The sequence below is a fragment of the Eumetopias jubatus genome, unplaced genomic scaffold (assembly GCF_037043125.1).
Source record: "Eumetopias jubatus isolate StellerSeaLion01/CBP00866 unplaced genomic scaffold, mEumJub1_p1.0 scaffold_2, whole genome shotgun sequence".
NCBI lineage: Eukaryota > Metazoa > Chordata > Mammalia > Carnivora > Otariidae > Eumetopias > Eumetopias jubatus.
The window spans coordinates 80,587,300-80,608,703 of NW_028274808.1; the positions used below are offsets into that span (position 1 = coordinate 80,587,300).

General features: G+C 45.4%; 1 protein-coding gene across 1 annotated transcript; it reads right to left on the reverse strand.

The window, feature by feature from the left end:
• Positions 1 to 11,442: 11,442 nt before the first annotated feature.
• On the reverse strand, positions 11,443 to 13,125 carry POU4F2 (POU class 4 homeobox 2). The gene is made up of 2 exons (XM_028125272.1): positions 12,841 to 13,125; positions 11,443 to 12,384 (listed from the first exon to the last, which is right to left on the reverse strand). The coding sequence occupies exons 1-2, from the start codon at positions 13,123 to 13,125 to the stop codon at positions 11,443 to 11,445; spliced, it is 1,227 nt and encodes a 408-aa protein (XP_027981073.1).
• Positions 13,126 to 21,404: the final 8,279 nt, after the last annotated feature.

Below are 21,404 nucleotides of genomic sequence, written 5' to 3' on the forward strand. Positions count from 1 at the left end.
CTTTCTTAAACAAGTGGAAAGAATTTGTATAAGAGTGAGTTTGCAAAACCTGAAAAACAGACAACTCTAGCTTGTCAATGGCTTGTTTATTATAATTCACAAACAAAAACTCAGCCTTTCTGCTGCAAAAAAGTCAAGCACTACTGCATTTCAGGACAGTTTTCTTTGCCTTACCCATGCAAGATAAATATGGATTTGGGGGATCATTTTTATAAGCTGCTCATGGGCAGTGTTAGAGTTGATACAGAAATCCTGCCTCAATAAGAGAGCTGTTTCTACTAGTGACAGTAGCTTCTAAGATTTCTTTATCCAAGCCATTTGAAAGATGAGAGTAATGAGAAGAGGCAGGGGGAGGGGAGAAATGGAAGGGTGAGGGATTGAGCATTAAAGAGATTTCTCCTAAACCGATTAAATCTTTTTATCTGGGAGTAACTGATACCTAATGGCCAGGAGTTAAATGGTAGAGAGTAAGGATGCTTCTTACCATCATTACTGAGTTATGAAGTAGTTTTAAATTGGGGTACAATAAATACGATTATTCCTATCTTCCATTAAATCTGTCTACTCCTCCCTCCAACCCTCTTCCCCAATCACACATACTTCTAGTGCTAAAGGGACATTCAGGAAACATCTAGACATTTCTTCTACCAACTAGTATAGGATTCTGAAACAGTGGGAATAAGTAGAAAGAGCAGCCTCACCTCTCATTTTGTCTGACAGCAAGATCCTGCTTCTCTCTGTTTTCCGCTGGCTGGCTTATGCTCCGTGCTGATGCCAAAACTGGGTGATAAAAACTATTTTTGAAAAATAAAACTTAGAGTTATGCAAATAACAAAATTAGTGACAAAAACCAAAGAATTCTGGTTTCACCCGGTTTTAGGAGGAAAAGTAGCTGAGCTTTTCAGAATGGGAAGTGGTGTTTGCCACATTTCAACTGAGAGAGCTACATTTGTTTATTCCTCTACTTTTTCTTCCTGCCCAGAGTATATAGTTCAAGTCACTTTCAGAAAATTTTGCAATTTTATTTACAGTGAACAAATGCATGTTGCCAAGGCTAATTATCAATTATCTGAGTACTTGGAGTTCTCATAGATCTAATTAAGAATACCTGACGAAATGGGACTGGTCTGGTGCCCCGCACTGTGCCCTTTCTATTTTATTATAGCTTCCCTTTCTCTTTTCTGTGTCTACACTGTCTCCACTAGGGAGAGGGCAGACATGGTTACTCTTTGCATTTCTCCCTCTCCCTAGGGAAAGGTAGAAATTTCTCTCCTATTAACCACCAGTCTCCCTTCACACTCCCTCTTTTTTCTTGCTCACCTCTCAAGCCCTGAGTGAATCCCAGGGGAAAAAAAAAAATAAGTCTTGCTGAAAAGGAAGGCAGCATGAGAAAAAAAAAAATCAATGAAATGATTTAGGAAATAGAAGAATGGACCCCTCTGACAATACTGTAATTAAAAGCTCTCAGGGCTGCAAAGTGAAAAGTTGATGAAAGAAAGTGCAAGTTGCCAACCAATTCTTACTTAACACATTTAGGACCCTTCCACAAAGTTAGGGACACAATTTAAGGATATGAACACCACAGCCCTCAAAAACGACTTTTCTCTCCGAAGGAATCAGAACTCCTAGTTCAGCAGCCAGGGGCAGGGGTCTCCTCCCTACTCATCCTCCACCCCAAAACCAAAGACTCCAGAGGTGGAGGAAAAAGTGGTGGCTTTCATTCTGGTTCATTCAGGCAAAGAAGCAGTCACTTCCAGGTACTGAGATGGAAAGTTAGCCAGATTCTGAGATGTTAGTGAGAACCTCCAAATTGGGACTTCAAACCAGTGAGCGCAGACGCCCTCTCTGGAAGCTACCACAAAGTCGGGGAGAGCCCAGAACCTGAAGCACTGAAGCCTGATTCCAAATGGAATACTCCATCTAATTCTGGCCCCTCGCCCCTACTGAGCCCAGCTGTAGGCAGGCTGGGCCCCCATGTCCTTCCTGGCAGTTACGGACCATTTCACCTTTGGAGCCAGAGGTGCTACAGCCAAAAGACACGGGATTTGGGCTCTGTGTATAGGCAGGACTGGCAGGAAAGACACCTGTGGCAAACAGAAGGCCAAAGCCTGTTAGGTGCACTTAAAAAAAAAAATACACAGGGAGGTGAGTCTCAAGCACCTTCCAGTCCCATCACTTGTTTGGGCTAGACTAAGAGGGAGAGATTTTGAGTGAGTTTGAAAAGTTTCATCAAGGCATGCTGGTGGCCCCCAGGGAATATCCCTGCGTCTACCCCGGGTTGGTTTGTGAACATCCATCCACCTGTGTGTGTTATCTGGATGACAAGTTTCCAGGAAAATGACAGAGTTGAAGTAGAGGATGTCTACCCCTCTTGGGGTCTGTGGCTTTAGGCCAAGCCTGAGGAGGCTAGGATGTATGGATGTATGCAGAGGTATGCATCCTGAGTGCTGAAAAGTGATTTGGCTCAACCTGGTCTTGGCGCATCTTTAAAGTAGATCTTGCTTTTGCTGAGCCACAGGGCCCGCTGGGCCTTAGAGGACTGTCTACACCAGGGGAGAGACACCTCACTCCCACCTTCCCCACCGCCAGTGCAATGAATAGAAGTCCATGGGTTTAAAACAAGGAAATTGAGAGACCAGGATTGGAGTAGGGGTAGCTAGTCCGGGCAAGTGTCAGGGGGATTCCCCGGGAAATCTTACCCTTTCGTATCTGGACCCTGGACGGCTGCTGAATTTGGAACATGAGGTGACTGTTTCTTCCAAAGGAATTACCTCAAGTTCCCTTCCATATACACACCTCCATTACCTCACACACCAGGCCAAAAGTTCCCCAAACCAAGACCTACTCTGTCTCTGGAAATCAGGGATTCTTCATCCCCATTTAACCAAATTGCACAGAGATACGGACTGCCATTTAGCAAAACCCTGGTGTCCCTTTGGGAAAGTAGGACTATCTGGCCGTATGTGTATTAACCATCTATCTTCCAGTGAGTCCACCAACTCAGAGTCCCCCAGGCCTTCCGAGAAAATCAACGCTGCCTGAACTACTCTTGCAGAAGGTGTAGATTTAAGCCTTTCAATCACTTTCAAGCCCATCAGTAACTTGTTTTTTGTTTTGTTTTGTTTTGTTTTAAATCAAACCGCATTGATTTAACAGGATGACTTTGGCATCTTACAAGAATTCCAGAAGCCAGTTGGCTTCTTTCAAAAATATGTGGTACGTACTTCTCATTTCCTTGTCGCCTCAAATTATTCAGGGAAACCCAGAAGCTACAAAAGAACCCCCTATCCCCCATCAAAGAAAAACAAAAACAAAACAAACACCAATATACACAAATAAGACTTTGAATATGCTCCCAGGGTCCAGAAAATGGGAAGGTTAGGGGACAGAGGAAGGAGGAAGTATTGTATTTATGAAAAATTATAACAAAAATTTAGGAACCACGACCCGGACACTATTGGAGTGCGAGGGGGGCGCAGGCTTCTGTTAGCTACAGCAAAGTCGGGGGAAGGGGGGAGGGCGCTCGCTTTCCGCCGAGTGACAGCTGGAGTAATGGCTGCAGACCCAGTGCGGAGGTGGGGGCGGGTGAGGCTGGGGGGGGCAGTAATTACTAGCCAGGCTCACCCGCCTTCCTACTTTAGAGCGAACGCGTTCTTCTTGCGCGTCCAGCTGCGCGCTCGGCTTGCTGCTCCGCCTCGGGGCATCCTGGAGCCTGAATAGGGGGTGGGGTGAGTGCTAGAGGACTTTAAATCGAGGTTCCTAAAAGGCTTCTAAACTAGTATGTCCCTAAGGTCCCATCCTCGCAGGTCTGTGGAGTAAAGGAAAGCTGAACGGGGACAGCTCCACGCCCAGAAGCCCCCAACCAGGCGGCCCACATTAGGGACCTGGCCAAAAGTGAGGGTGGCGTGTAGTAGGGATGCAGAAGGGGTAGCAGGCCAGGAAACGGTGATCTATCTGATCTGGCTGCATAGGACTCAAACCTCTCCACACGGGTCTAAGGGAAAGCTAGGTAGGCCAGGTCCCAGTCTACGCCCACCACCTCCCCTCCGGGTCCACAAAAGCGCAAATCTTCAGAAGGTGCAAGAGCTCCTTTGGGCCCCAGGACCCTCAAGTTAAGTGTACACCAAGGCATCCGCGCTGGGAAGGGCGGAGAGAAGGGTAGAAGAGTAGGCGCTAGGTTCTCCACCTCCTCCCGCCGCCTCCCTCCCGCAGGCTGGAAGCCTCACGTAGTCTGGGATTTTTTTCAGAATAATTGATGGGTCCAGTTCTCCAGAGCTTTCCCGGTGAGAGCGTGGCGGACCGCGCTAGAATTTAAATAGACGTGATTAGTAAAATGCAAGGGGGCGAGGCGCCCGGGCCTCTCTTTCTCGCGGGTTCCTGGCTGCGCGCCTGGCAAGCCTCCTGCTCCCCCAGGCTCTGGGGGCCAGGGCCACTGTGTCCAGCGCGAGTGGACGGCTCTGCCCACCCTCCTCCACTCCTATGGACTCTCACCCTCACCCATTCACAACCAGCTTCTCACCAAGGTGCACCCCGAACTGGAGGAGAGGGGAGTTGGGGCTGGCATGCGACCCAAGGCCAGCAGGTGCAAAAGGGTGGTAAGCCAGAGCGGTGGGTGCGAGGATCTTGATTCCTCCACGCGGCCAGAGCGGGCCAGGCGCACGCGAAGCCTTCGCCTTGAAATGCTAGCAAAGCCTTTCGGTAATCGCTCTCCCCACACCCTACTTCTCTCACATACAGTTCCCTTTCTGTACCTCCGCCCTCACCCTCTGTCCTTTCTCCAGGTTGCAGAGCCTACACAGCCAGGGCCTCGGAACTCAAAGCAGCCCTCCACTTACCCAAATCTCTAAGAAGGTCCCCTCCACAAAGAAGTGACCTAGGCTGGGAAAAGCCTTCGCCTTGCTGACTCTCATATCCTATCTCATCGATTTCTTCCTGAAAAGGGGGCTGTGCATTCTTATAACATCCACAGCCAATTAATATTGCATTAACTCTATTAAAAAAAAAAAACAAAAGCACCAGAATACTGCACCCTATCAAAGCCATCTATTATTCACGGAAATGTAATTGGAGACCTAAGATATGTGTGTTACGGGCCAATGGAGGAAAACAGAGTCGTGACAATATTTCAGAAAGGAAGGGGATCCGAGGGTATCTAATATTTAATTTCAAATCTGTGGTTTTCTAATTCGAGATTAAAAGCAGTCACGTCTTTGAAGCCAGACAGTTGGTATAAATGTACAGTTAAAATATTCTATTCCACAGTCCCTAGACAGAGCTCTCTGCTCGTCCCAGGCTTCATTAAATTTTTATTATCATCCCAGACTAGAGCAGGGAATGAGCGGAAAGACTGTCCATCTAATTGCAATTGATAAAAAAAAAAGCTCTTAGATTCCCCCCTCATTTTAATATATTAACAGTTTTCTTCGTATGTCCAGTCTTTCCCAACCCTGTGATACACAAAATCACTTTATCACATAGATACATTTTCCACTTCCAACAGGCACCAGTCTTGGCTGTCTTCTCTGCCCTTTGAGAAGGCCTTGGGGGGTTAGTGGGAGTGGGGGGAGACAGGGTAGTGGAGGCTGGCTTTGGAAAGTGATGCTATATGAAAAAGAAAAAAAAAAAGGTGACATCAGTTCTTGAAGCATCTGGCGGAAAGATCAACGAGAGACAACATTTGCACTAAGCTGGTTCTTCCTGTGGCAAGATGAAAGCATATTGTTACCCAAACAAAACAAACAGATTATTAGACTGGGTTGCACTTTTCGACATCCTTTCTACTCTGTGGGATGAAAGCAAAGAGTAATATTTTCATTTTCTTTCTTTCTTTTTTACTGCTACCCCCCATCTCTCTCTCCCTCCCTCCCTCTCTCTCTCTCTCTCACACACACACCTCAAAACATTTGTTCTTCTTGAGCCTTCTTCATGTGTTGCTAATCTGTCACACCAGATGACTGTAGAGTGTGTGTGTGTGTGTGTGTGTGTGTGTGTGTGTGTGTGTGTGTGTGTTCAGGGAGTCTATCTCAACAAGGGTGCTTTAAATTTTTTTGAAACTGTTGTAAATAAAGCTTTTCATCTCCAGGTCTTGAAAGTACAGAATAAAACCCACAGTTTGCTTTCTGAGCAGCTTCCTATTATCACATCGCCACTTAATTTTATTTCTATTCTCTCCAAGTTAAATAGAAAGACTAGCTCACAAGGGAGCTGCCATGTGCCTACAGACTGGGGATGTCAAGCAGAGAGACTCACTGTGCAAAGTTAATTTCAATTCCCGAGGAGGATTTCACATTCCGCCTGGCTCTGACCCACAGTAATTAGCTGAGATAACTAATGATTACTTACTTATTCCTTGTAATTATCTGGATTTAATAATTTGCTGTGTAATTTATTAATTCACTCATAATAGCCTTTCAGTACTGGGAAAGACTCCTTTAAAGGGGCAAAGCAGGAAAAATTTAGTGATTTTTTTTTTCTCATTGCCATAAATCTGTCCCCTGACAAATGTAGACTTCAGGAACATTTCTATCATCATAACTATCTGGGAATCTTTGTCTTCCTTTTTGTCCTATCAGAATACCAATCTAACTTTTTTTTTTTTTTTTAGCTTCTGTTGCAGCCCTCCCTCCAAGACCAACTGAAAAGTGAAGTGCAGTTTTGAGTTTTAATGTGCACCTTTTACCTGGAGATATAAATTGTTTTCAACAAACAATTTAAAAAGTAAATTTCTAAACTTGTTTGGAAAAATCTGAGCTTCATCCTCTGAATAATACATCTTTTAAAATCAAGTGAATTTTTTAATGTCTTTTCTACCATGTCCTCAAGAGTGTCCCCAATAGATAGCTCAAAATGAATTCATTTAAAGTTTGAAATAACACATTGTTACACCCAAAATTCCAAGTCCCTTGGCAAAGAGAGGCCTTAGAATCTGTCCTTGACAGTAAAAAGACTTAGTTATGTATTGTTATTTATTTTAAAAATACATTTTATAGAAAATAGAAGAGCATTATGTTGAACATAAATCCTAATTATTTCACTTACTTTTTCTTATTTCCATTATTTTCCCGAAGCTATGTGTCAATGAGACGTAATCTGATGAAGAATTGACAAACTGATTTAATGTCAAATATCCAAAGAAAACTACACTCTTTCTAGATAATATCAGAATACAATTGGTGTAGAGAGTACTCAGATATCAACCAGACCTTACATGATCTTTGTTGTTGGACATTTATTCCATTCAGTTTAGATTTAGATGATCACATTGAACAAAAAGATTGGATTATTTGCCTTTGGAGAAGTTTTAAAAAATAAACTGCATAGTTCTGAAATGTCAAATTGAGGATGACTAGGTGTGTTGCTAAGTCAATTCATAAAATATCTCTTTCTAATTAAATAGTAATTGTGGACCTTGAAGAAAAAAATTAGGAAATGAGTCATGAATGTCAATGGGTTTGATTGATATGACAAGGCTCTTCAGCCACAACTTGCTATTTATCCATTTCAGTACTTTGAAAGTCAATAGTAAATAAATATTTCTCAACAATTTATACTGTTCTTACTTTTAATTTCTTAAGACCAATCATCTTCTCTCCAAATCCCTTTGGCTTGTTTTGATACGTCTCTGCAACTCTCATTAATAGGAACTTTCAGAATATAGTTCTTTTTTAAAATTCCAATTTTCCCATAAAACAAACACATTTAAGTAGGCTTAAAGAATGGATATAATTTCCACCTTGTAGGCAAGAGAGCTTCTTTTACCTTTGTAATAACATACAGAAGAGGTACTTAAAACTGATGCAGTTTTAAAAGTGCAGGAACACGGGAGACAAAAAATACTTGGTGAATGAGAGGGGAAATATAGACCTTCACTCTCATCTGTTGAAGTAAATGAATAGTTGCTGTTATAGCATTTTTGTCATAAAAATCTTGAACAAACATGCATACATGAAAGCTATCATGTACTTCAAATGCCCTAAAAGAATACTTATTTTATTTCTGTTCAATATATTTCTCAATTTCCACTACTTTTACGGGATTTCTCTCTTCATTTAAGGAGGTCATTTGTAGAAGAAAAAAAAAAACACTAGCACACCTGTCTTTCTTCTAATGGACTCCCTTTCTCTTAAGGCACATATCCTAGACTTAGATAACAGGCACATAGGGGGTGAAGATGTTATTTATTGAAGATGATTTTAATCCTAGATCAGCAAGCCTGGCTTGCTACACACTCAAGCCATTTAATCCATTTTTCTCTACTTTGACAAAAGTAAGCAAGCAGAAAGTTCTCCAGCTGGCTGACACTGCTTGGTCAAATAGGTGTTGGAGTAGGACTAAGTCATGTGGTTACTATCCGTGGTGCTGAAACCAGGACCTAGCGTAGTGAGATAGAGGCTGGTTATTTGAAAAGACTTTTCAAGAAAACTGAATCTAAGAATAGATGGTAACATAGAAGGGACTTTCAACCTCCAAAATATAAGAATAAAATTAAACCATCAATATCACTATATCTGGATTCACAATTTTCTTTTAAATCCCTACAACTTTCAATATTTCTTTTAAGCATCTATACAATATATCTCATTGTTTCTAAACAGACACATAGATTTTTGTGTCTTCTTTAAGTTGTAGAAAAAGAAGTCCCTCCACTTATTATCCATTAATTCTCACAGTTCTTTTTGTTACGTCTGAAAATCACAATGTTCTCTAACAACATTTAATCCCAATTTGAGCCACTATAACAATTTTCATTGACTCATGGGACATTTTCTAACCTTATCTTCAAAATAAGAAACATCCCCAAACAGTTCCATATGAGGTCATAGCTCAGAGTAGCAGAATTTTCTCCAGAGGATCCCCTGGTTCCTTCCTCTTGTTGGACCTATAGATTAGTAAGGTGTTCTTCTCATCATTAATAATGTAAATATCGAAACCAGAGCTTTCCTGAAAAAAAAAATCTTTGAAAACCTAATATGTTGCTTAAAATGGGTGAGGAGGTATCTTTAAACTAGGATCAAAATTTTTTAGAAGGACTGTATGTCAAAGGGCAGAATTTCTTTGTGCCAGACCACCATTAGATTCCACCAACTCTGGTGTTTGAGTGAGTGATAGAAAGGGGGCAAAAATCTACTCCTTCTAACCACCCAGGATTTCTTCCTTTACCCACTCTAACTATTGCAAATGTAAGTTTGTGTAAAGGTTATGGAAATGGAGGGAGAGAACGAGAGAGAGAGAAACAGAGATGTACTTTATTTCATAACCCAATAACCTTGGTGCTGCCTGCTCTGGTTGGGACACTACTCTCCAGGAGTGGTGACTGAACTGAGAATTTAGCCCCTAGGCCTAAACCAGGGTGTCCTACTCCCAGAAATAGGCCTCTTGCCACACCCAGTCTCCCAGTGTTGCTGAAAACTAAACTGAGTTCCTTTCTTCCTTTTACCCCTGTAATACCTCTGCTCACAAAGATTCTCTTTGCAGAATTATTGCAGATCTGGAGAAGAGATTCCAAGGGATGTATTTAGAGCCAAATATCACAATCTCATCTGGACAGAAAGGCAAAGCACCCTGTAAGATGAGCTCTAGCTCTTAGAAGACTATTATAAAGCCTGTTCTTTTCCACCTTCTTAGGAAACACCACCTACTAAATTCCAAATCAGACTATGATACCAACTCTATAATAAACCATCAAAATGCTTGTGCTTTAAAAAAAATCCCCCATCAAAATAATTTCCATGTAAATGACTGAAAACAACATCACATTTTAAAAGCCATTTAATTTTAATAGTATATTTTAATGAAAAAAGCAGCATACTTTGCCAATAAAACATTAAAATCATCTTTTCAATGAAAGACAATCAAACAACACCAAAAATAACTTAATACATTACCATAGTAAATAAACCATCTATTAACAAAAAAACAAGAAACCAGGTCATATACAGAACTCAAGACTTCAGAGAGCCTCAAATGGAACAGCAATACAGCAAAATTTGTAAGAATATATCTATATGTGCATCATTTGAATGGAATATTTACAATAGATAAGGTACCAGTCACCATGTACCTAATTTTTTTTGTTCCAAAAGAATTCTACCAAACAATGTGAATTTACAAGCAGTGCACTGTCTTTCTTATAGTTCAGATTAGTTTTTCTACAAACAAACCTCCAAAAGGAAAAACTGAAGGATTCTTGTAAATGTTAAAATGTAGTCAACAAAGCAATTGAAAACAAGAAGATTGAAATACCTTGGTGAAATCTTAGAATCTGGAAGGGCAAACACCAAGTGGCAAATGCACCTAAAGCTAGAAAACGATGCATCATAGTCATGCTTCCAACTGCTTCACTTCTTCTCTTCCATTAGAGGTGTGTGTGTGTGTGTGTGTGTGTGTGTAAGGGTGAGTGAGAGAGTGCGTGTGTAGAGGGGACAATGTGGGAATCCCCATTAAATATGCAACAAAGTAAACAATACTTTGGACAGTGAATCAGGTCTACACGATTAAGACATCCATTACTGAGTGTCGACTCACAAATCAGAACACTACCAGTAAAAACAAAGAAAAAACAATCGTCATTCAAAGTGAGAATATACAAATGGGCCAAAAGGAACACAGTATAAGAGGAAAGCCATAAAAATTCAGTAAACTCATCAAACATAAAATTGGTTAACTCCACTAGCCATACGTTTCCCCCGTTTTTTAGACTAAAGAAGTTTAATTAATTAGAATGTGCACAAATTAAGTTGCTAGAGAGATAAATTAATAATTTACAGAGGGTTGTTCGGCAATAATCTAATAATAGCTTTCAAGATCAGTGAACACAGCAGGCGCAACTCCTTTCTTAAGCATTAACACTTCAGAGAAGGAAGAAGGGGGTAAGAACCACAATAAAAATATATATATAATATACAGTGTAAATGCAGAAAATCTGCCATCTTTTTTTTAATTCAAAATACTTTAGAGATGTCTCTATCACATTAAGCATCAACTCTAGTTTAAAGTTTCAGTCCTGAATCGATTTCTATTTCTGAAAAATAGCTGCAAAGTGTACTTTTAAACTTGAACAAGGGTGATGTCTTTAGGAATAAAAACAAATCTTACTTGCTCATTTTGGGGGCCTTTTAAAAGGCTGTCTCATCTGCCTTTCTGCAAACAGCCAGCTCCAGACTTCCTGTGAAGAAGCCGAGGTGCCTTTTCCGGACGGGGTGGGGTTAAAAGGGACAACTTTGCTACAACTTGGCAAATCCCTTCTGTTTTTCTTTCCTTTGAGAAATCATTTCACATTCTCACCGGGCTTGGGCTCCTTTGCTCGCTCCTTCGCTCGCTCTCCAACCCTCGCTTTCTCCGGATTCACATTTACTGAATTGTTTCTGGTAGCCAAAAGTGGAAAGAAAAGAGGCAGGAGAGAGAGGGAGGGAAAAGAGGGGATGAGGAGGGGCCGAGGGTCTCCTAAATGCCCGCAGAATATTTCATTCTTTTCTGTTTCTGCCTCTGGTTGCAGAACCAGACGCGCACCACGTTTTTCTTAAGGTCCAGCTTCTCCGCGATGGCGGCGATCTTCTCGGAGGAGGGCCGCGGCTGGATGGCGAAGTAGGCTTCAAGCGAACGCTTCTCTGGCGCGGCGATAGAGGTGCGCTTGCGCTTCTTCTCCGCGCCGTTGAAGAGCTCGGGCTTGGTGAGCTTCTCGCGGTGGGACTTCTCAGCCTCCTCGAGCCACGCTTGCAGGATGGGTTTCAGCGCGATCATATTGTTGTGCGACAAGGTCAGGGACTCGAACCTGCAGATGGTGCTCTGGCTAAGCGAGCCCACGCCAGGGATCTTGAGGTTGGCCAGCGCGGAGCCCACATCGGCCTGGGTCACCCCCAGCTTGATGCGTCGCTGCTTGAAGCGCTCGGCGAATGCCTCCAGGTCCCGGGGGTCGGCGTCCACGTCGCTCATGCAGCCCATGTGTGAGGGCAGCCCATGCGCGTGGGCCATGCTGAGCGCTGCTTGGTGCATGGGGTTCATGGTAGCCATGTGCGGCGCGTGAGTTGGCGTGGACACTACGGCGCCGTCGGGGCCCGCCATGGCACCCAGGGCCAGCCCGGGACTCAGGTGCTCCAGCAGCTCGCCCTCAAGCGCCTGATGCGGCTGATGGTGGTGGTGGTGGTGATGGTGGTGATGGTGGTGCGTGCCCGCCAGCGCGGACGGGTGCGAGATGGGCACCGACGAAGAAGAGGCAGCCGACGTGCACGGGATGGTGTTCATGGTGTGGTAGGTAGCGTCTGGCTTGAAGGGGCTGTGGTGGGGCGGGTGGTGGTGGTGGCTCTTGCTCTGGGAGACGATGTCCACGGCCGCCAGAGCCTCGGCTCGGGCCAGCAGACTCTCATCCAGCCCGCCGAATATATTGCTCTGCAATTGCAAGTAAAAGGCACACATTACGCTCAGCAGGGAATTGTGCGCACTCTCTCCGGAAGCCCCGGCACAAGCGCTCGACAACGCCGCCGCGCCTACAACATTCCCAGAACGTTAAAATTAATAATAATAATAATAATAATAATAATAATAATAATAATCCTGAAAGTAGCAAGTGCGGTGGAGAGGAAGGAAGTCACTGAGAAAAGCCGAGCGTGCACGAGGAGGAGGAGGAAAGTGAGCCTGCAAACACAACAAAACACAACACGCGCAACATCCCAGGTCATAAAAATTAATATGAAAGAAAAGACCCGCTGAATACATAAGAGAGAGAGGGGGGAAATTGGTTGGAGGTGTGGGGTGATTTGCTGTGCAGACATGAAAAAAACATCAAGCAGATAAAGGGGGCTGTCAAAATATGCCTTTAAGCGGTGATTATGCAGAAATACGCACCGGTGGGGTTGGAAGACACGCTCTCCGCATCGCCTCGGAGCCCCCGCCGCCGCTGCCGCTGCTGCCACTGCTACTGGAGCTGCTGCTACGGCCTCCACCGCCCCCGCCACTGCCACCACCGCCGCCAGCATTGCTCGAGCTGCTGGGGGAGCTAGCGGAGGGCGCCGCGGGCGCGGAGGAGCCGGGCGAGGCGCTGTGCAGTGCCGAGTACTTGGGCTCCACGTGCAGGCTGCCGCTGTGCGGCATGCTGAACGCCTGCTTGCTGTTCAGGGACATCATCATCATCTTCCCGGTGCGCCCGGGTGCTCGTCCGTAGCGCACGCACAGGTCCCGTCTGCCAGGACCCTCTTGAGAAGTGCCGGGTGAGCGCAGGAGCAGGGAAGGGCAGTGCAAAGTTGCGCTCTCCCGCCACCGCTCCCAGGTCTGTGCGCCTCGCGGGGACTACGCGCTCCTCCTCGGGCTCCGCCGTCAGGTTGCTGGGCTCCGCTTGGCGCTGGCTGCAGACCCGGGCGCCCGAAACTGCCCCCGCGCCTCACGGCAGCTGAGTTATACTCCCCTCTCCCCGCGCCTGCCCCCTACCCCCGCCCTCTCTCCCTCTCTCCCTCCCTCCCGCGCGCCTCCGCCCTCCTTGCCAGGAAGTGCCGGTTTCTCCTGCTTGGATTCTAGCGTCGCCCCTTCTCCCTCTTTGCTCCCTCTCCAGTCGGGTCCGTTCAGCTTTCCCCACACCCGCCTCCCTCTCCCTGCTGCGCCCTCCACCTCCCCTTCCGGCCCCCGCCCGCGCGTTGAGGCCGCCGCCCCTTCCCGACGCCCCGCAGCTCTCACTTACTTTAGTGCCCCTGCTCAACCCCACCCCACTGTCTAGGTCTGCGCTCCAGTCGCCGGGCAGTTCCTAAGCGCCGGCCTCCAGCCCCTCCTGCCTCTAACCGCCTAGTCTCCGCCACGCCTGGAAAAGAAACTCCTAAATAAAGTTGCGGGCCAAGCCAGCCTTGGGTGGGTTTTTTTACCCCCAGACTACAAGGAACGTCTCTTACCTGGCTGCTTTCCCCCCTCCTGCTTACCGCTAAGTTCCAGGCCTCCGCCCCCACTCGGCCCGCCCCTCCCCGTAGCTCAGGTGACCCAGATCTCCGACTCTCGGCCGAAGGAGAGGACGCTGACCCTGCCACCCACCCAGCTCCTCCGCGCCGCTCTGCGCTTCCGCTGGTGCATGCAGTATTTGGCGCTCAGCGCTGCGCCCCCTCGGCCCGGCGGGTGCCTGGTGCCGAAGAGACATGGGGTCGACAGGGCTGCAAGGCTTTCTCTCACTCGGTTTCTCGCAGCTCTCAGCGGATTGGACGGCCACGGAGCCAGCTCGGGTCGCCTATGCGCATGCGACTGCCCCCCCCCCCGCCCCCACCGCAACCCTGTCTGCTCGCCCCCAACCGACATACTCTCCTCTCCACCCTCTTTTCTCTTCCTCCGGATCTTCCTCCTCCTCTTCCCTGTATCCAAGTTCAGTGTGAGTTGGGTCTTGCGCGGATCCATTGGCAAATCCTGCCACTGATTTTATTATTCTTCATTAGCCACAATCAAAAGAGGAAGGGGCAATTGATGGAAGGAGAGGCTGGGCCAGAGATCACAAAGCGCATGTGCTGCTGAACACACACCCCCACCCCAATACACATACACACACGCACACACACACACACACACACACACACACACGCCCTCCGGGGTTGACACAAGCCCCACTTATCTTCATTTCCACAGCCGCTCGGCGCAGAGAGCCTATTTTTAGCCAACACTTTGCTCGCACTTTTGTCCCAGTGCGGACCACTTTTCTTAGAAGTGGACACACTCTTAGTTCCAATAGTAAAAGCAGGAGACAACCCCCCCCCTTCAACACACACTACCTTCCTCTCCTCCCTGCTCAGATCTTCTAATTCCCTCGATGTTAGGGGCTGCTGTCACCTCCCCAGAGCGCGGAAGAAGTAGGGTATAGGCGAGGGTGAGAAGGCCCTGAGACCTGGACACTGGAGTCCGCGGGTGGCCTGACCCGGACTGGGGTGACTGGGAGCAGGTGCAGGCACACGGTGCCTGGGGAAAGCGAGCAGGTGCGAGAGCAGGCGGCAGGCCTGAGAGACGCTGGCGCGCGCTGGGACAAAACAGAGTGCAAAGGAGCGTGGCGAAGGGGGGCCCTCGAGTGGTCAGCGGCCGGAAGCCCCGCGGCGGCAGAGAGTAGGGGGCCTCCGGTTCACCCGTGACCTCAACGGAGCGGGATGGCAGGTTCAAGTTGGGAGCACAGTCCCCGGGAGTCGCCAAAGAGTACTGGGAAGGCGGCGACAAACGGCTCGCGACGGGCTCTGTCCACGGTCCTTAACCCCCTTGCGCTTTCCAGCGCCATCCCCGGACTTGCCTTTCTCCTCCCCTATGTGGAGGAAAATAATAAATAGTGGCTGAAGGGGATTCCTACCAGCACTGTTCCTGAGCATGAGACCGGAGAAGTCTAGACACGAGACTGGACAAGGGGTGTTGACATGAATGAATGTGGCTTGCGCTGGACGGTTCTAGTAAATGCTTAGGTGTTTAATTTCTACCTCCACAACAGCCACGGTAATTGTCAAAGAAATTAAAAAAAAATGACATTGTACAGCTCTCACTGTCTCAAGCTTCGAGAAATGAAATAAATCAAAGTTAAAAGCTTGAGTATCATTTAATTATAGTGCGAATAGCGCTTTGAAAGAAGTAGAACAACATCTCTAAACAAATTATGACTGGGCCAGGAAGGAATTATTAGATTGAAATTTCATTTAGGCTCGGGAGACACCGCGCTTCACTGTGTAATCTGCTATGCCTCATCTGATTTGTATGCTTAATTCAGCTTGACGAATTTATTAGTTTTCATAATAGTGAAAAAATTGAGCAGCACTATGGGCTAATGCATTGTGTGTACTATAAATTGTATGTCATCGTGGAAAGGCTGAAGTCTATAGAAATCTTTTATTAATGTTTGGTATAGGAGGGAGGATTTTTGTGCAAGCCTTGGAGAGGTTCACTGGGAACTCCACCGTTGTTGTGTCTCACTGGTCCATTAACACATCGCCATACTAATTAGACTACTTCATCAATGATATAATTTCAAACTTCAAATTATGTCCTAATTAACAAGGGTTGTCCAATTTGCTTAATCTTCAAAAGGCTTTGGATGGTCTAATTAGTATAAACTGTTGAGCATCTCTAAAGCCTAATAAAAAGATTAAATACAGTAAAATAAAATATTTGGGGTACGTTTTCTGTCAGTACTGTGTAAGGGCCAAAAGGCTAAAGTGAGTGAGGAGGAGGAAAATAACTGGAAGACAAATGTTCGTATCTACATCCTACCCCCAGATTAAAACAGTAAGTGGATCACAGGAGAAACTTTTGGGCATTGCACCTCCTAAACAGTGTGTTTATGTGTTTAAATAAAGGCATAAGAATATCAAGGAGAAAAACCACATGGGGAAAAAATTCTTCTCTTTCATTAGGTGCCTAATTAGATGTAAAGTGAAAAGCAACCCTGAGGAGTTTCCCAAGCATTATTGTGGCAACAGTCTGCTGAACTTGGATTGCAAAATCAAATATTTGGGGGTGTTTTGAACCTCTCCCTGTCCCCTCCCCCTTCATTGAGCTTAATTACTTGCAATAGTTGTTTTAATGTATGTTGTCACCTGGGAGTATTGAGAAATGCATATCGTTAATATGAATTAATCTTGATTTTAATAGCAACTGACAACTGATCTCCAAAATGCTAAACACTTGTCGCCACTTCATATGGTAAATAAGGTAGTATAATAAATTCATGAAATAAAGAGGACACTGTTGAAATGACTGGACAAACTTTGTTTGATATGGAATTGATCAACTAAAACTATTTTAAACAAGACAATTCCCAAGAGAATATTGTCCTGATGGCTAAAATCAATATATCATTAAATTAACTTACTATAACTTTATTTTTAATCTCTTAGAGATTCGTCAGTGATAGTCTAATTCCAGACAGGAAAAAAGGAAACTTTTTATTCTAATTGCCAAGTTGAGATAAATTAATATATAGTTGAGCAACTTGAGTTTACCTGTATTCCATTACCCCTAGAACACACACACTTAAAAAAAAAAAAAAGAGGTCACAGCCGAGTTAGATCTGTCCTTTTCCCACTTAAAGTGAAAAATGAACAGCAGTGATTGTGTTGTAATAGAGAGAAAATGCAATTCTTCCTTAATCACCACGACTTGCAATCTTGTGATCTCTCCTTCCAGGAGAGACCAGAATACCAACGTCTTTGCGATATCAATAAAACCCATTTTGGTTTTGCCCACAGGCATGTGCTCCAGTGAGTGTGGAAGCCGCTCTCCAAGGGAGGAAGACTCCAGCCCTCTGGGTAGGGGAAGCCATCTAAACAACTGGAAAGTTGGGGATAGACCCAAGGGATGTGAGCGAGCAGCCCAATATCCAAAATCTTCATATGGCCTCAAAATACACTCTTATACCCAAGCACCTATCTGTGCTGGTGCCTCTGCACACTTACAGACCTACCTAATAAACTGAAAGCAGAGAAGTGATTTTTTAAAAGCAGAGAAATGGAAAATGAATCAAATGTGTGACTACATGAGGAAAGCCTTTCTTCTCACCAAGGCTCTTTGTTTGACAATACCTTCTGTCCCATATGCTGCCAGATGCAGACAGATGTGACCAGCTCCCCTCTGGGCGGGCCAGGAGTCGCTTGAGGTTCTACCCAAGCTCTGCGGCAGCGGGATCCCTGCAGTAGGCGCCCTCCCACGACCCCGAAATCGGCCGGCAGCTATCCCAAGGGGAGAAATCACAGTCTCCTACCCCGTATCTGGGTCTTAATTTACCATTAAAATTTTAAGCCGTGCATTCATATTTTACCGGACCTAATGTGTTTTTATTAAATTTTAATCTAATAAGGGCAGTGTGATTTCTTTGTATTTCACACAGAATTGAGTTGGAGTACAGGGAAGATTTCTTAAAGGACAGATCTGACCCTATTCATGCACCATTTCGATCTCAGGTAGACAGGGTTTGGGGGAGGAAAGAGGGAAAGGATAGATTTCCCATGGTATCTCTTCAATGAGGTCAATCTGCTCCGGATTCTGAATAAAACCAGACCCTCTGAGCTCTCTCTGGACTCTGTAGATTGGGGCAGAAAGGTAGGGGGTGATTAAACTCCTCCGTGGCCTCGCTGTTCCAGGAGCGGGGTTGGGGGGGAGGGGGGGTGGAAAGGAGGGAAATATCTCTGAAACTGAGACTTCTGGGAGCGCCCAGAGAACTGGCCACGGAGCACAGTGCCAGGGAAGGAGGGCTGTCCTGGGTTTGATTCGGCCTGAGATAGGGGCTACGTTCGAGGAGTAAGGAGGGCGCTTTGTTCAAACGTCTTTCCTCTTCCGATCGTGTCCACTCTGCTCTTCTGTTTGTCTCTAACTTTCTGTCTCGGCTGGCTCCCCGTGAGCCCAAGTACCCCCTCACTTGGAGATTTGATGGAGCCCTTCTTTTGTCCAAAGATGCCAGGCACCCCTTATGTCCTATGGTACAGCTTCTTCTCGGCGCTTTCCTGGCTAACCCTTTCTCTCAACCTGCTGATGCCAGCAGTCTGCACGTGTCTCTGGAAACCTCTGCTTCCGGCACTCCCCAGGCCTTTCTAGATTGAAATTCGGACTCGCAACCTCCCAGCTGGGCGAAGGGAGAGGGACAAAAGCAAGTGGCTAAGGGCGCTTTGGAGGGCTCGCTTAGGGGGTAGGGAGAGACTCGCGGCTGGGCCGGGGGCCTGCGGTGGCCGAAGGAGCCACGTGGAGCTTTCTCTAGGTAATTCTGGACTGAGGAAAGGTGGCTGGTCAGGGGAAAAGGGGGATGAGAATAGGGACAGCGGAAAAGAAAGTAACCGTTCCCTCTTTCCCGGCAAGAGGGAAAGAAGCGGAGCTCAATTTCAAAAAAAAGCAGACTGGGAGGAGGGGGACCCGGGACAGGCTCTTAGACGCCTTCACGATTCCGCCTGGTAAGTATGCTGAGGCTGAGTGTGGCGAGAAACGAGCACGCGGGGACAGCTGATTGGGGCCTCTAGAGTCCAAGCTTTGGAGCAAACACAACAGGCGCCAAGAAATTAAAATCTACCGGAGGAAAGGATTCAGTCCTCAGTATGCAGCTCCGCACTCCCTAGAGCGCGGGGGCGCGAATTCACACGCTCACTCACGGACCCACGCACCCAGACTCGCTCACCCACCCACGCACGCAGACACGTGTGTGCTAACACTCACGCACACTCGCTCAGACGCGCACATGCTTCTCCCCTCCCCCTCTGGAGGGCCACGTTCCGGGGGAGAGGGGCAGGGCAGAGCCGACCTCCGCGTGGCGTCCACCAGCAACCACCCCTGTGTTTACTTGCGCCAGCGAAATTGTTATTTTTCTTCGCAGTGAATTTCTTGGGTCCGTGTGTTTACCTCTTCCCAAAGTTAAGTCCAGTCACGAAACCAAACTTAAAGCATTGGAACAATCAATGAAGACTTTTGCAATCCATGGCGCCTTGCGCTTCCTGGAACTAAAATAAATGCAAGAAATCGAAACTTAATTACTTGAAAGAAATCCAGAAATCCCTCTGCATAATTTATCCAGTCATTTTTAGTAGCGTTCGTGTTCGGTGCAGTGTATGTTAACTCTATGCTTTTGGCTACGGTCTAGCTCCTTTCATCGATTCCGTGGGGGTCGCTGTGCCCCACTTCAGCCGGGAATTTTGTCCTGCACTAGGTCCCCCTTTGCTCCCACTGCTCAGAGCTGATCTAGTAACGTTTCTTTTCAGAAGTCACCAGCTATAACGGTACAAGAATCCCCGGGGCTGAGGGTTATGTGTCATTAAAAAATAAAAAATCTCACCCATTCTGTCTTCTTTTTGTTCACTAGGGCTATTTGAATTTGTGTGAGTTGCTTAATACTAGATCTGAAACCAGGACCTTTCGTAAATACAAACCAGGACCATTTCTCTGAGGGAATAGTGCACTATCAAAAAGTGCTATTCTACTGGTGATGGAAAAATTGATTAAAAAGTAGACTTTTTCCCCTTCTCTCCAGAGTTCTTTTTTTTTTCCCCCTTTAAGTGTCATTATCTTCCTAAGGCACAATACTAGAATATTCGTTCTGAGTAAGCTACTCTTCAGGGTATTTAGCTGGACCACAAACCCTGGACACGAGTTTCTTCCTTTAATCTCTATTCCTTTCAAACTCACTCATTTTTCTCCTCTCCTTTGGTCTCTATTTGATAGAGCATCTTCATATCTATGAAGTGCCAAAAGACCTTCATCTGGAGGCACTAAATAAAATAGAGGCTTCAAGAGGTAAAGATCAAATTACTTTTGTACATATTGTGACTCTGACATTGGGCACTATTGGGAATTTAGAAATTTGGTGATGACTAATGTTATGGCCACTGGATTTGCAGAATGGAATAGTCCCTGAACCTATTAGCATTTTGTGGGTGACTCCAGAAAGACAAGCTTTCTCATAGACACCTTATAGGAATCTGAAGTAATGTTATGAAAGAATGAAAAATACATTGGGGAACAGCTTGGAAACTGAAGTACATTTTGATTTAACTCACAGTAACAGAAATGTAATGTAAAAGTGAAAGGATCTAACAAAACCATTAATAATTAAAAAATAATTACAGATAGTCTATCCTTACTATTCATAACCACTCAACACTTTAGACAAAGAAAACGGAATACTCTTAATGGGAATGAGATGTGAGCAGACTGCTAATGAGAAGTTAACCAAGGACTGCGCATTTGTCAAAGGAGAAGAGTGTCCTTGTTTCCCCCCACCTGCGTATTTTAATTCTCTGAGTTAGCTTGGACCTTCCTCTTCCATCAGCATATATACTGCATGTCAGAGTTTATGCAACAGAAATCTCTTGAGCAATAACAATACAGACTTTATCAAATTCTGAAGATCAGGGGCACCAGATGGCTTGTCTATTAACCACCTTCATTGACAAATATTTATAGGTGAATAAGAGATGCCTCTGTAATAGATTTTGGTTAGACACTCACATCCCACCAGGATTTCACAAAACAATGACCCCCTAAAGACAGCAGTTTTTTTCCCTGTTCCTTATGGTCATTAAAAAAGAAAAAAGATTAATCATCCTTTAATGATTCAATGTTAAGCTTTTTCTTGTACTCTTTCTTCACCAAAGGAGTTGCATCCCAGGATATTAAAAAAAAAAAAAAAAAGAGTGTGAGTGTATTTTTCTGTTACCTAAATTGTATTTATTTTCTTTCCAGTATGTATTTTTCAATGTCCGAAGTCTTTAGAGCAGTATTCTACACATAATCACGCAGTGAACCTTTAGTCATGCACTAGGTGCATGATTAAAAAGGGTGTTGGGAAGGAAGATACTGTGACTCCATTCTGATCTTCACTGCATATTCTTCTTTATTTTGTTTGAGAGACACATGGGACTGCCCCTAGAGTGTTCTGTTGATGTTTGGAGGCACTGGGAGGAAATCAAAGCAGCCTGGCGGAAAGCAAACTTCACTGCCTC

Excerpts from the sequence above, each read along its gene's own strand:
- POU4F2 (XM_028125272.1), bottom strand. The coding sequence starts at position 13,125 with ATGATGATGATGTCCCTGAACAGCAAGCAGGCGTTCAGCATGCCGCAC. Across the intron at positions 12,385-12,840 it reads CGTGTCTTCCAACCCCACCG|AGCAATATATTCGGCGGGCT; the intron begins GTGCGTATTTCT and ends TTGCAATTGCAG.